Below are 15,961 nucleotides of genomic sequence, written 5' to 3'. Positions count from 1 at the left end.
ATCTTTCCACTTTTATTAAATTATTATTCAAATATAATTTATTATCTTTTGGTCTTAATTCATCAAGACCTTTTGGAACTATATGGAAACTTGACTTGGCTTACATAGAAAGTACTCACTATTTCATCACAGATTTGAGAAGATGAATTGAACAAAAGTAGTTTTTACATAATTAGCTATGGTCATGTGCAGTTTCACTTTTAATAATAATCTAGTTACAAAAATTAATAAATTCTTACCAACAGAGGCAAAATTTGTAATATAAATTTCAGTTTATTATTTAGGTAGCAAATAATTAAATAGGATTACTCTCATAATACTACCAAAAGTATGTATCAATATTTAAAATTAAAGTACAAAAGATAGTGAGAAAAACATCACAACACTATTAGACAAGAGCTGAATATGAAATATGTTGAGGATATAGTCAATGAGCGAACATTCACCTACAGAATACATAGTCAAACGTACTAAATGGCCTTTCAGTATGTTGGAGCAAATGGTGCAGTGTTGGCCAGGAGATAAGACATTAAGTTGTTCAGTGAGAGATCTGGGCTTTGCCCTAAATAACCACAGCAATGGGGAGACAGGGCTAATAATACTTTGGCGCAACATTTTACCACAAGAAGCACCCTAGTTATCGATTCCGTGCCAGCCAGGACTTATCTTACCCTAAATCAAAAGAAAAGTGCCAACAATCTCAGTTGTGTTTAATTTTGCTTGGCAAGTCTGAATAAATATTTATTATCCGTTTTACTTTTACAAATGTTACTCCAATTCATCTGCAAAACAAATCAGTTCATATTTTAATCCGACTATAACTGTTATCGGAAATGGCTATCAACGTATGAAATGCCACATTCAGATAATCTTGCTAACTCATAAGCTGTGTTTCAACATCAATAAGTACAAAAATGTACATGATTTTTTCTGTATTTAAGCCACTTTAATTCATAACTGCTGCATTACTTAGAGTATTTTAAACGATCACTAGGAATCAAAATACAAAAAGGCTTTTATTAAATTTTACAGCAATGACTGTGGTCAATCTTAAATTATCAGTTTGACAGGCTAACACCCGAGCCATCCCAGCAAGCAGATTTATACTAATATTGTTTCTTGCTTATGTGAAGGAACAACAAATATCAAAAATATAAAAATTTGAAGATAGAAAATACAATGATGAAAAATATGACCTACTAAAATTAAACTACTGTATAATTGATAAAATACTCATAGGAATTGCTATAAATGTCTTAATACATGGGAGATAATTAAAAAAATAACAAAAAAAGGTCAAATGTTTTTTCATACAATTCATAAAAATTTTCTATTTTTAATTTTACTTCACTTTTGACACAGGTGTTGGCATTCCTGTATTCAGGAAGTGGTCACAAAAATTAGTCAACTCACAATTTTGATATTATTTTTTAAATTTTTAAATTCTATGGCTGTTTTGTAAGTTCATCTAAATGAATAAGGACTTTACCCCCATACAGCAATTTCAATTTTTAAAACCACTTTAATGTGGAACAGTATATTCCTGATTGCATCCACAACACTGGTTCCTGATAGTGTAGTAGGGATAATCATATTAAGTGTCCTATTGATTTGATTATTATAGAGCATTATTATTAATTATGCCACTTAATGTTTTAACAAAATGTATATAAGTTATGACTAAAGAAAGAAATATTCTTGGATACTTCTGACTTTGTATTACATGTTTAAAAAAATAAACTACTTATAGAAATGATATAATTTATAAATATAAAATAAATATGTTGCTCTCTTCAGTTAATTTTTTCACATTTTATCTTCAGCTATTTTTCTATGGGCCTGATTACAAAATACCATTTTAAATGTCTACAATTTCCTTGACCAAAATCTTCTTTTCTAATTTTTTTCTCTTCAGGAAAGGTATCTTTAATAGCTGTGAAGAAAAGTTTGCTACTGACAAAATTAATCCATATCCAGCACTGCCACTTCATATTGACTCAATTTGTTGTCAATAAAAATATATGTGAAAAGTAATACAAAACAACATCAGTCAAGATGACCTGAAAGAACATTCCAACAAATATAACACCTTGCCATTAGTAAGATTCCCCACCTGAGGGAAAAGTGACTCTGTTTTAAAATTAGAACATCCGTCAGACATACAGAATGCACCACACATAGAAGCCACACATGCCTTCAACATCTCAGTCTGTCACCACTGGACCTTCTTTAACTTCTCTGGACAGAAAATACTTCAGGTTTCTCTACCTAACATACACCACACATAGAAGCCACACATGCCTTCAACATCTCAGTCTGTCACCACTGGACCTTCTTTAACTTCTCTGGACAGAAAATACTTCAGGTTTCTCTACCTAACATACACCACACATAGAAGCCACACATGCCTTCAACATCTCAGTCTGTCACCACTGGACCTTCTTTAACTTCTCTGGACAGAAAATAGTTCAGGTTTCTCTACCTAACATACACCACACATAGAAGCCACACATGCCTTCAACATCTCAGTCTGTCACCACTGGACCTTCTTTAACTTCTCTGGACAGAAAATAGTTCAGGTTTCTCTACCTAACACTCTCTCAAATCAAAATAAAACTAACTTTTTACAAATGCTGCTCCTTAATCCTGCCCACTGCACTCTGATTGACAATTAACATTTTTCACTTGGCATTGATTATAACGATATACAAAAATCTAACTATTTGTAAGTTTTACTCTGTAAATGTTATTATGTGCCATATTGAACTGCATGTTAAGAAATTAATGATTTAATTGAAATATAATCTTTATAAAGTACATTATCTATAAAAGCTTATTATTAATTAAAAAATACTACTAATAAGAACAGCATGTGACGGGTCACTCTAAATTTGGCAAAAAAACTTTACGTTTGGCTCAAACACATATTTAACAGTTTTTATTTAAAAAATAATAAACTTTACTTTTTAAATAAAAAAATTAGATATAATCAAATTTCCAATGTATGCTAGGATTCAACATGAGATACAAATCATCTCGCCCTACAACATTAGCCAATAATCGATTTAATACATAGGGGAAAGTACAGTACTTGCATCAGCAGCAGGAATGAAGTGAGGATACTTCGGTAATCAGCCTGACACTAAGTATTGAGCCAATCCTAATGTATGATAATGTTAATAATGTATAAAAACAAACAAACAGAGTATACTGAATGCAACCAATCATGAATAATTCTTTTGAAAACATTACATTTGCACCAAAATGGAGGTGCACATTATTTATAAATATGTTAATACATTGAGATTTATTTTTGTTTTTTTTTTATTTCAAGTTTTGGGTAAAAATCCACATTATAATACAAACTATATTTTAATAAAGAGAAATTATATAAAATTAATTTATATTGAAAAAAAAACACATAAAATCTATAGTGAATTCATACACCTCATTCTTGTGGTACACATGGTGTCTCCAGGTTGGTTAGAAGGTATAATTACTATCAGTAATGTTCTGCAACTTGAATTAGTCAACAGAATCAAACAATAATGGGTAAGATAGGCCGTCAGCTGAGCTATTAAATATTATCCTTGGGAAGGATCTATAAATCATTGTGTTATGAAGTACTAAAAACTATTTTATTTTTGTGTGTTTCCATATCACAGCAATAAAAAACAAAACAAATAACACTGTTTTCTATACACTAGAACACCATTTCTAAACAAATAGAACGCAATTTTTTCTTTGGCAAATTTTTATGATACAAGGACCTTTAAAATTATGTACAACATGACAATAAATTATGTAAAAGCATTAGAAACTTTTGAAATTTGAATATGGGACTCTCTGTTTTTGGAACACCCTGAATTTTTACTGAGTTGAAATTATAAAAAAAAAAACATATTTTTAGACTCGATTTAGAGGGGAAATCTGTTCAAACTAAATCATTGCAGTTAGCCATTTGACAGTTAAGATATTTGAGATGGTTGGTCTAAAACGCTCTGTATAAGACACAAAATTATTTTACTCAAACTGATTTCATAAACTGTTAGGCCTATTTTGCTGAAAAAACATTTTTAAATACCTAACTGTCATAGAACAAATGATAACTCACAAGTTATAACATAAAAAGGAAGTATTTACAACTCTGGTAATTTTTTTGAATAAAGATAACGATAAAAGGATATTGTGATGGGAGCAAAGAACACCGATCTCCTAAACTTAATTTTGTCACAAGGAGGAAGTTGATGATTCTTATTTTAACCCAAGTGGCGTGAGTAGAACTATACTGGTTCACATCGGACAAAGCTCACAATAGTTTACTGAGTGGCAGTGACAGAATTATGCTTTACTCTAAGTTATGTGGATGTGGAGCAATCGTGTCGTGCCAGACAGTCCAGATGAAATTGAATGTACTCTTGTCACATGGCCAAGTCAAAAAAAGTTCATTGGCAACAGTCCTGTTCATTGGATACTTAAATAGCCTATTCACCTGTGACTGCTTTTAAGATATGTCTTGTATCTCTGAATAACTATACATTTTTGTTTAATTAAATCCATTATTTTGGTTTTATTTTAAAACTAACAAATAGTACAAAAGAAGCTAATATTTATTGTTTATGTATTTATTTATTATTATTAATACCTTCAAGTCTCACCCTTTGTCGGGTTATTGCACCACAAATCCCTTACTTAGTTTTTTAACCTATTGTTTTAGTTAAACGTTATAATAAAATTACAAAATGTAATAACAGTATGTATGAAAGCAGATTTGATCTCAAATAGACAATTGATGATCTGTGTTGATTGATGATGAGAAAAGTTTCACTTATAGTATAGTTTTTGGACACAACCTGTATTAGTTTTTAAAATATCACAAAAAACGTACAAAATACATAAATAAACCATTAATCCTGGAACTGGCAATCAACATTTTAACATCGATCTGATCGATTCTCAAGTGGCAATCAACATTATAATGTTGATGACACTCACCCGTTTTGACAGTTCATAAAGTACATGAGTAAACCCTAACACCACTATTTATATACCATTTCAAACAGAAAGAATTACTGATTTCAACGGTAAAACTATTTTACTGTTTTAGCAACAGTGATGTCACGGTGAGGGCACAGACTTGCCAGAACGATCATCATCATGCAGCCATTTAGAAGCAGGTGTCTGTCTGTTTTGGTCTTTAGATTTAGTCACAAAATGTAGTTATTTCACGAGATAGTGTTAATTTATTTTTAAACGAGTTTATTATAAACATTTTAAAATCAACATGTAGTATTATTGTTAGTAATTAAATGGTTTTATATGTGATATATTGTAATTAGTAATCCTAGACAAATCTAGGCTATTGTGCAGTGCAGTGAAAGTGTTTGAACACTCCAATATTAGTGATATATCATGGGTATGAGTTATAGTTATGGATATATTTGTTTATAGCTTGTTATAGCTTTATTTAGGCTCTCATTTTAATAATGTTCCAAAATTACTGATTTTTTACATTAAAGAACTTGTTGACTTGTCAGACAAACAAACTAGGCCTTGACAGTGACAGCTAGGTTTCATTTTATATCTTTTGGAACCTCAAGCTAAGCCAATCAAAAGGCACAAGTTAAAAATTAGTATTTATTTATTATAAAATTAATCAACTAATTTAATAAAAGTAATAAATAAAATATTTCAATATAACAATTTACTTTTTTAATTTTTGAAAATGATTGTACCAATAGTGACAATTTAGGTACATCCACTACTGTTCAAATTTTAACAAAATTAGTTGTTAATTTATTATTATTTTCTAGTGAATATAATTCTCTAAAGTTTGATATATTTTTAAAACATTTAGTGTAAGAATTATATTTTTTGTAATTGTTTTAAAGTTATTGTACTTTTGGTAACAAATTTAGCCTTTTGTGTAATATTCGTGGTTTTTACAATGTATTTAATTTTTCTCAAAGAGAACCTGGATTCCATTATACATTTTCTGAAACTAGATTAAATCAAGAATAAAGTGGCTATTTAAGATTCTAATACTTATTATATTATCACACGTTACCAAGTAAAATCCCACAACTTTTTTTAAAGAAACACTTTTTTGGGTAGTCATATTTTTAGTGGTATATTCATAATGTTTGTATACCATAAATTATTCCAAATTCTCCTGAAAAAAATAATATATTACACATATAAGTTTATAATAAAAATTTATTTTATGCAATAAAATACAACCGGCCGTTTGAGAAATAATTGACAGCCAGTTCCAGGATTAAGAAATGTTTGGAAAAAATTTGTGTTTGCTTTTCAAAACATACACAACTGGAAGTAAATTTTCTTTTCTGACATGCACTATTGACTGGTTTATGAAACACAATATATTTATATCGTGTTTGATGTTACAGAGGGAGTCAAGGGCTGGGGTGGATTGTCCACTGTGCCCTCAGAGAGTGAGTGTCGGCCTTACATAGAGAAGGCTCTCAAGGAACTCACCCCAGAGACCCCACAAGGTAATAAGCATCGCCTCTTTGCATTTCTCAATACTCAAAACCCTAAACATTTTATACTGATACTTTATGAAAATTGACTCCATCCCTAAAAAAAGCATTGAGTAAAAAGTGAAAAGCCGTCAATTTAGATTTAGTATAATTTGGTTCTTACTTTCTGATCCCAAAATAGTTGTAATGATTTAGATTGTAAAAAACTGAGAATAATTTACCATTTACAAAATATAAAGGATGTTCTGTACATGGCGCCCAAAAAACCATTTCCTTATAATTATATTTCCACACTCATTTGTACTGTCATACACAGTGTTTTTCTTAATTGTACTTCAGTTTTTGATTTTACAACTACAAATTAAATTTTGAACTACTGTGTGCTGATAAGTTATACAGGGGTTGTAGTGAGTTTTGTGTCTGTTATAGAGGCAGTAGATGCGACAGGTTCTGAGCAGACGACATCTACCTCTCAGACAGCCGACCAGGTATCTCAGTATTCAATAATCTAAACTCTATTATAGCTTATGAGTACTGTACACTAAAGGTGAGTAAAAGTTAGGTGTCATATTACTTGGTATTTTATTTTTCCTTTTTTGTAACAGTTTATTATTTTTAGGACTACGTGTTATGATTTTTTTAATTTTATGATTTTATGTAGAAATAAGTCAAGTGTGTCTGGATCCAATAGACATATTTTTACAGAAGATAACTGTCTTACTTCTCATGAATGAGCACTATAAGCATTCCTGGTGTTACTCCTTTTATGAAATTTAGTACATTAACATCTTAGTTTCAATTAATACATATTTCTTTTTAATCAAAACATACAGGCCACATATTTAATGTACATAAACTGGATAGCAAAATCTGGACTTGAAATTAAATTTTAATTTGTTGACTAAAAATAGCTTCCCACAATGAGGTCAACATATTCTCAAGATTTTATCTGTGTAAGAATTGTTTGACGCCGTGTAAACTATAACTTAGATGACAGTCGACACCTGTCTTAAAAGCTTAATAACTAAAAAAGAAAAGAACGTTAAGTGAACACTTTTAATTGCTCATATGTATATCTTTAATATTTGTTTCCATTCCTAAGTTAACTAATTTTATCCCCGTGACAAAAAGCTACAGCAAAATGTTGTCAATGAGCCCATTACAAAATTGGGTATATTTAGAGATATATAAGCAAAACAAAATATGCGTAGTCATATACATGTTTATAACACTTATATTTGTTTAGGAAGGATCGATCGAAGAAATCGAAGAGGTTACTACGAAAGAATCCATAGAGGGTGAGATTGGCACTGAAGATGAACAAGCAAAAGAAGCAGAATCATCAGAAGCAGAAGGGTCAATTGAATCACAAAATGCTGAAGAAGTCTCAGAAGAGGAAGGCACAACAGAAAGCAAGGAAACACCACAATCAGATGAGCTTATTGAAGATATAAAGAGCATTGGAACACAAGAAAGCGCACCTAATGATAGCACAGAGGATGAACAAAAAACAGAAGAAAGTACAGAAACTGAAGATGTAAAGGAGGATGGTGGTGAACAATCATCTATAGAAGAAGGAAATGAATCACAAGAAACCAATGAGAATGTAGAAACAACAGGAAGCACAGAGGACGCACTGACAGCAGAGAACAAATCGGCTGAAACACCTGAAGATAGTACAAATGAAGAAGAAAATGTAGAAGAGGACACAAAAAGTGAAGAAGCTACAGAATCAGCAGAACAAAAAGGTGAACAACAAACTGAAGAAACTTTAGATGAATCCAAACCTGAAGAAACTAGCGAGGAAGATCATTTGACAAAAGGTGAGTCAGAGGAAGAAAAACCAGAGGAGACTCAAGATACTACAGAGGAGTCTCCAGAAAAATCTGAAACAGCTGAAGAACCTTTAGCGTCCACAGAAGATCATACTGCTGAAGAATCCAGTGAAATCCCAGGGGGTGAAGTGACAGACTCTGTTGAAACAACTGAATCATTAGAAAATACAGATTCAACAGAAGCTGAATTGGGAGAAAAAAGTACAGAAACTGAGGGGAAATCTGTAGAAACAACAGAAGTTTCCAGAGAAGAAACTGTACAAACTTCTGAAGAGGGTGCAACAGAAGCATCTGCAGAAGAAGAAAAGGAAATTTCAGTAGAAGAAACAAAGGAAACATCAGTTGAAGAAACAAAGGAAACTTCAGTTGAAGAAACAAAGGAAACTTCAGTAGAAGAAACAACAGAGAATTCTGCTGAAGAAACAACTCACACACCAGAACAAGAGAGTGCAGAAGCTTCTGCAAATGTAGAAGAAACTGTGTCAACTGAATCTCCTGATGTTTCAAGTGAAGCAACTACTGAAAGCAAGGAAGGATCTGAAGAAACTATAACAGAACCTACAGATGAAAATGTATCAACCACTGACCCACACTTAGTTATTGAAAAGGAAGCCATGCCAGCTACCGAGGAAGATGGAGAAAGTGCAGAAAAGCCCCTAATAGAACCAACAGAAAATGTTACAGGTAATAATAAAGTTAAAATAATGAGTGAATTTTTCTAAAAGCATAAACTTGTTCTTAGATATCTTGTTAAAAGATCATTCGACTTGGTCTAGAAAAAACCATCTCATTATATGTAAAACATTTGACAATGTAAAACACAAACATACAGATAGACAGAAAAGTAAGTTCTTTAAGACATAAGGTTTATAGAAACTATTTTCTCCATTTTAATGGATTTAACTATAATGCAAACTTTGGTAATCTATTTTTCCCAGGATTCTGATAGGTGATTATTAGATATTAACCCATTGGCCTTGTATCACGGAACGGTTCTGTGACAGCTAGTCTGGGCTCAAAATTTATATCACGGAACCGTTCCGTGACAAGTACAGCCCCATCTAAATAATTTTTTTTTAACTCCTTTTTCAACCAAATGTTAGTATAAATTAGACTAATATTGTTGTAACACATAAGAAAAACTGCAATACTACAATTAATTGAAATTTAAATGAATAACAAGTTACTATAAGAATATTAGTGTACTACAAGAGAAAAAAATCAATATTCTTGGAATTTTCAGTACATATTTATTCTGACAAACTATGCATATATATATATAATATATATATATATATATATATATATATATATATATATATATACACACACACATATTCTAGTATTGATAGGTAGAGAAATACATTTCAAATAGAATAAAAGCAACAATGGGGTATTTTATTTTATATTATGTGACTAAAAATTTTTTTCAAAACTTTTTTAGTTTTTACAGCATTATTATTTTTAAATTATGACCAAATATATCACTATCTATTTATTATTAAAGCCCATTTCATGTTAATCCAAAAAGATATAAAATATAACCAAATAACTTGAAAAATAAATTTTGTATAAACATATAACAAAACAATTACATTTTTAGCATTTTTAATAGGATAACTCCAGTTGAGCTGATAGTAAAAATATGTATAAGGCAATGGGTTAAAGAAACTTCATAAATATACCTTAAGGCATAAAATCAGAAACATAACAAAAATTTCCAAATTTCATTAAACCAAAATACTGTTTTTAACAGATATTTGCTGTGCAATGTTCTCAGCCAATAATGCAAATTGTTTAACATAGACAAGCAATTATTTCTATCATCATTATGGACATTTATCTGTCTGCCCTTACACCAATAACATACAGAATTGTCTGGTCTGTACATTGTAAAATATTCCTGAATCACGTCAGTAGCTTTTAGGATTTTTTTCAATTCATTCTTATTGCTTAACAGACTTTATAATTAGTGGGGTTTTCAAACTGTAAGTTAATTTCAATTAGTTATTTGAATCCCTTAACAAGATCACAGTTTTTTTCTTTTTTTTTTACAGAGACGGGATTGTAGAGTTTAAGTATGTAGTTTTTTTATGCAAAATAGTTATTATTAGTTCAAATTTTGTTTTTTTTAGCTATTATAGTAAAAAAGCTTTGTATTAATCGGCTATGTTTAAATTCAAACAAAGCCAATCGCCTACTTGTGCGTCGGATATTTCCATGGCACAATAAACACTAGAAATAAAACAAAACAATACTCCAGGGCAGGCGACGTACAACAACAACACATGATAGCTGTCTGCACTGTATGACTACAGTAAACTCACCAGGGTGCTAACACTCATGATAAAGAACCAAGGAAGTGCTGATATTCTAATAAAAAATGCCAGAACTGCTTGCACGATGTTGTCATAGAAATGCTTCTTGCACAATATTACGGTAGGTAACAGAATAAAATAGGAAAAATATTACAATGCAGAATATTATGTCAGTAGCACACTTCTATACAATCGCTATGAATATAAAACTATATAAAAAGTGATTAATGGACAGAGTAACAGAAGGCATGACATTCCCACCATTGCACATAGATGTGTACTGACCTACCATATGTTAATACAATGGTACAACTCAGCTTACCTACTTCTATCAATAGCTACCTATAGCTGTCATATTTAGGAATAATAGAAAACAATTAATTGATTCGAGAATATTTTAAAATATATTAGCAGGTAGGGTTTTTGGAAACAATAAACAGCCAAATAGTTGCAATTTCAAAGCTAGGTTCCTGCAGCTGTATGAACTGTCTAAACAAAGCTTATGGATACCCGAGTTTAAAGCCCAATACAAATAGCTATAAACACTTGTAACAAGTTCTACTTTGAATCAGGAAGCAAATCACCCATATGGTTCTACATTTCAATAATTCCATATTACTTTATGTATTGTTATATGTATTAATAAATAATTTGTAATTTTTATTAATAAATAATAATCAACACCAAAAACAAATTGTTTTTTTAAACCAATAAAATCTGTTATGATTTCAGAACAAGAGCCATCTGTTGAGGAAGAAATAAAAGAGCAAGAGCCCACTGATGAGGACCAACTCACACTTGTAAGTTAATGTTATGTATTTTATGTTATGTATAACAACCAACATTAATATCATTATAGCCTGTATATATATATATATATATATATATATATATATATATATATATCTTCAAATAATGATGAACCGTAAAGCCGTGTACCAACAAGTTTAAAATTCTGTTTGGATATAAGTTTTCTTGTTCAAATTATAAAATAATATTAGACACTTTTGTACTTTACCAATTTATTAATCAATAGACTATTCACTGAATAACAATTATTTTGAGCATATTATCTTTGAATCCTTTTCTTGAACGATCTACATAGGTACATGGAGTCTAAACATTTCATGAGTAGAATTACATAATGACCAGGGGCATGAAAGTTCACAAGGTGAGACCAAGATGCAATAAAAGTACTGTATAGATCATACTGAACATGTATTGATTTTTGATTTTGATGTATTTTTGTTTGTTTTTTGATTGTTTGATTTTTGTATGTACAAAATATATATTCTGTCAAAAATATATTTCTGTCAAAGAGTGTCTGCTTCCAGCTTTTGTAATCCACTTTTGGTGTAAGACATTTCCAGTGCAATATGTGAGGTGCCTTGTTATCACAATAAGGAAAATATACATACATACTTTTCTTTATTGGGATAAGAAAAAAAAAACATAATGACTGTGGTTTAAATCAGTGTGGATGGTCTGGTTTGTATAGTTCAAACTTCCCGACTAATTGTCATGTATGCAGGAAAGTCATTCAGACAAATAGGTGATTGGAGAAGTGATAGGATTTCCACCAGTTGTGGTCCAACCAATGCCACTCTAACAACAAAAACGCTGTCTGCTGGCGACAATATTAGCTCAGTCGAGGTATGGGGTAGAACTAACCAAGATAAACTCCACTACATTAGTAGAGACAATCTTGGATCAAACAGCGTCAGTTGAGACTCATGAACACATCATTGATCACACACACTGTAGCAACCACACGCTGCCCACCAACTCTGTAAATAATTTTGACAGACATCATCACCCACATATCGTCAATCAACAATCAAAGTTCCCAAGTTCACATTACGTAACATGTGATGTCTAGGTTTAATGAACTCCTGGTTCAAGGAGCTGTGAAACTATTCTTGATTTCATAGTTCATAGACACAGAAGAATTGTTTTTTAGATTTTCCCGGGAAGATTCGCGGCTTACTCCCGGTTTCCTGGTTGGGTGGCCACCCTGAGTAAATAATAAAATTCTGCAAATCTTAGCTATAATATGATATTTAAAAGAATTATAAATAATCTGCAAAACTGTTTGCAGGAGTTTGAAGCTCCAAAAATTCGCAGGCCACGTGAGCACATTGGGGAAATATTGCACCTCACTCCTGAGTCTGCTGAGACAGAAATGCTGCTGGCAAAGACAATTGAGACTACACTCAAGGACTTAAAGAAACTTTATGATAATGCCATTAATCCACTTGAGATTCTCTACAAATACCGTGACCTCAGCAACCGACATTTTGGAGGTAATCTGTCTTAAATTATATATATATCATTACTGATATAAGTAGAAACTAAGGATTTTAGTACTAGATCACTTTAGGAAACATTTTTAACATTTTAACAAATTACTGGCATTTCTTCTATGAATTATTCATATTCTAAGCTAATACTGGTTCTTCATATACAGTTTATTATTAACAATGGGTAATTTCTAAGATTACACGTTTTCAAGAATCCTCTTCATCAGGTAGATTGTAAAGTGATATTCCATCCTCTCATCAGGAATAGTGTCACACGAACAGAAAAGATTTCTATCCTCAAAACATAGTGTTCCATTTTTTACATTAAAAATTGTTAATTTTGGCCTAGTTAGAATAGTTTTTAGTACGATTAGTAATTCGTTGTAAAAGTGTATTTAATGACTATATTTCTGATAATTCCTTAGATCCAGAAATATTCTCCAAACCACTAATCTTGTTCATGGGTCCTTGGAGTGGTGGAAAGTCTACAATACTCAACTACCTCCTGGACAATGAATTTAAGTCTTCATCACTTCGTACAGGTATACAGTTTTATTCAAATTTTCATTTAATTTCAAAGAGATTTTCTTCTTATTTAGAACCACTTTTGTGATAAAATAATAACTAAATATTATCTTTAAAAAAGTAACTTTATATCCATAAAGATCTAAAAGATAATTTTTTTAGTCAACAGAAAAACTATATAGTCTTGTGAAATCTAAGTAAACAAAATAAATTTAATCTCTTGAAATTTAAAACAACTTTTAGACTTCAAGGAAGTATATATTGAGATCTATTATTTAAGACAACATTTTGAAGAATAAAAATAAAATTTGTACGGTGTTAGTGTGGGTACTGAATATTATTGTAAATAAACATATAAATCCAGGAGCAGAGCCATCTCCTGCATACTTCAACATACTGATGTGGGGAGACAGAGAGGAGGTGCTTGATGGCACACAATTGGCAGCAGACTGGACGTTTTCAGGCCTCCAGAAGTTTGGACAAGGGCTGCTGGACCGGCTCAGGGGCCTCCGACTCAACGCTCCTCTCTTAGAGAAGGTGATGCAAACATAATTTGTTCTTTAATAGATTATGTTATCTCAATAAAATTCCTGCCATTCTCTTTCCATCTTTGCTTTTACACCTTTACTTCAACAATGTGATAAAATTAAACTATAATCAAGCAATCCTTGCAACACTTCCGATGGAAAACATATTCTCATAATGTTCACTTAGTTTTCAATGGCATCTTCCTTAATTTTGTATGTTGCTTAGTCATAGTATCAATATCATAGTGATCTGAGTGATGTCTGTAGGTAAACATTGTTGAAATACCCGGTATCCTGGAGATCCGCAAGCAGGTAGAGAGGCTGTTCCCTTTCAACGATGCGTGTCAGTGGTTCATCGACCGAGCAGATATTATCTTCCTAGTCTATGACCCTAGCAAACTGGATGTGGGGCCAGAGACTGAGGCCATCCTAGACCAACTGAAGGGTAGGGAATACCAGGTAGGAGAGATAGCTTTGTTCTCATCTCAACACTGACCTTATACAATATTATGCAGAATGTTCCCAAACTCAACATTGTATCTTTATATACATTTATAGGTACCTACCTCCTCTGCCCCACAATTGATTAAATATAATTTGATTGTTGATAATAAACCATTAAAAAACTGAAAATTATTCTTAATTAAAGAGCTAGACTCTACCACAAATGCTGTTGAAGAAGGACCTATTTATCCTGTTAAATATCAATTGTATTAATTATTTTGATTTTGTTGGGAACAGGATCATAGAATAATGAAGATACTATATAAGAAAAAAATAATGTTTCATGATAGAAGTTGCTGGTAATGACACTTGTAGAATACGGTTTCAAAGTATTAACTATTTATACACGGATAAGATAATGAAAATACTACTGTTAAGCCCATGGGTAAAGTAGAAAAAATGTATAGCTAAACACAACTCAATGATAGTTAATCCTAATAGTCTGTGTAACGAAGTACTTAAAGGCACATTGTTGGGTCATCCGAAGAGGAAGAGCAATAGGTACTAACCTACTCTGCTTCATTCTTAGATTTCTTTTCTGGTTACACACTTACAAGACCTTTGTAGTAGAATAACTTAGCTTGTATACCCTATAGAGTGTATTTAAAAATTACAAAGAGGAATAATTAATTTTTAGCGAAATTCCTACGCTTACATATACGAGAGCTGCTATTTAAGTTTCTGGTCTTGATAATACTGATTGTTGGAAGGCACCAGCTGATGTTTTCAGTGCAAAGTTCACATTGTTAAACATAACCTCAACCAAAACATTTTGTCATTTCATTTTTGTTAGTGTTATTGACACCAGATTGAAAAATTTATCTTAGGTGAAAATGGAATTAAATAGGAAACATTTTCGTGCAATAATTTTTCATAACTTTTGACGTGGCCTGAGCACAGATGAACTAAATTCCTTATAAAGAACACAGTACAGAACTGGTATAACAAGTTCAATCGTGACTGAGGATCACTCCAGGACGAATCCTGTGAAGGTCGTCCAATATCAGTTGTTATGAAAGAAAACATCGATGCTGTGCATGAGCTGATGAAGCATAATTGTCATGTGAAATATTGTGAGATTGAAGCATCTTTAAACATTAGTATGACAAGCATTAATAAGATTATATGTATGCTAACATCGCACAAATCATAGAATTCCTCATTTAATTCTTTTGGGTACAAATCAAAACTTTGATTGGTTAGCTTTTTTTACATTCATTAATTATTTGTTATGGTTCTCAATAAGAAATATTGTGCTCTGACATGTTTACTATATAATAATTCATTTCTTTCTACAGTTACTAAAACATAATTATAACCTAAACTCTTATGTATTCTTAAAAACATGACAACACAAGATTAGTGGTAGTGTTTAAAATAAGGGTTTTTTATTTAATTCTTTGCTGATTGAACAAAATTTAGTTAAATAAGCAAATATCTTGATTAATT

At 31.3% G+C, this 15,961-nt stretch overlaps 2 protein-coding genes across 2 annotated transcripts in view; one reads left to right on the top strand and one right to left on the bottom strand.

Moving 5' to 3' along the window:
• The window catches only part of LOC124357528 (putative protein FAM10A4), an 84,470-nt gene that overhangs the window by 37,984 nt on the left and 30,525 nt on the right, over window positions 1-15,961 (bottom strand). The gene's annotated exons all lie outside the window — the stretch shown is intronic.
• Window positions 1-15,961, top strand: part of LOC124357527 — a 38,715-nt gene that overhangs the window by 16,881 nt on the left and 5,873 nt on the right. Inside the window, exons 2-9 of the mRNA XM_046809409.1 lie at window positions 6,411-6,515; window positions 6,933-6,991; window positions 7,750-9,022; window positions 11,389-11,456; window positions 12,755-12,959; window positions 13,382-13,498; window positions 13,846-14,018; window positions 14,276-14,467. Coding sequence (XP_046665365.1) covers window positions 6,411-6,515; window positions 6,933-6,991; window positions 7,750-9,022; window positions 11,389-11,456; window positions 12,755-12,959; window positions 13,382-13,498; window positions 13,846-14,018; window positions 14,276-14,467 — 2,192 coding nt within the window. The remainder of the gene's footprint in view (window positions 1-6,410; window positions 6,516-6,932; window positions 6,992-7,749; window positions 9,023-11,388; window positions 11,457-12,754; window positions 12,960-13,381; window positions 13,499-13,845; window positions 14,019-14,275; window positions 14,468-15,961) is intronic.

Source organism: Homalodisca vitripennis, chromosome 3 (assembly GCF_021130785.1).
Source record: "Homalodisca vitripennis isolate AUS2020 chromosome 3, UT_GWSS_2.1, whole genome shotgun sequence".
Classification (NCBI taxonomy): Eukaryota; Metazoa; Arthropoda; class Insecta; order Hemiptera; family Cicadellidae; genus Homalodisca; species Homalodisca vitripennis.
This window is presented reverse-complemented; position numbering and strand designations above follow the sequence as displayed.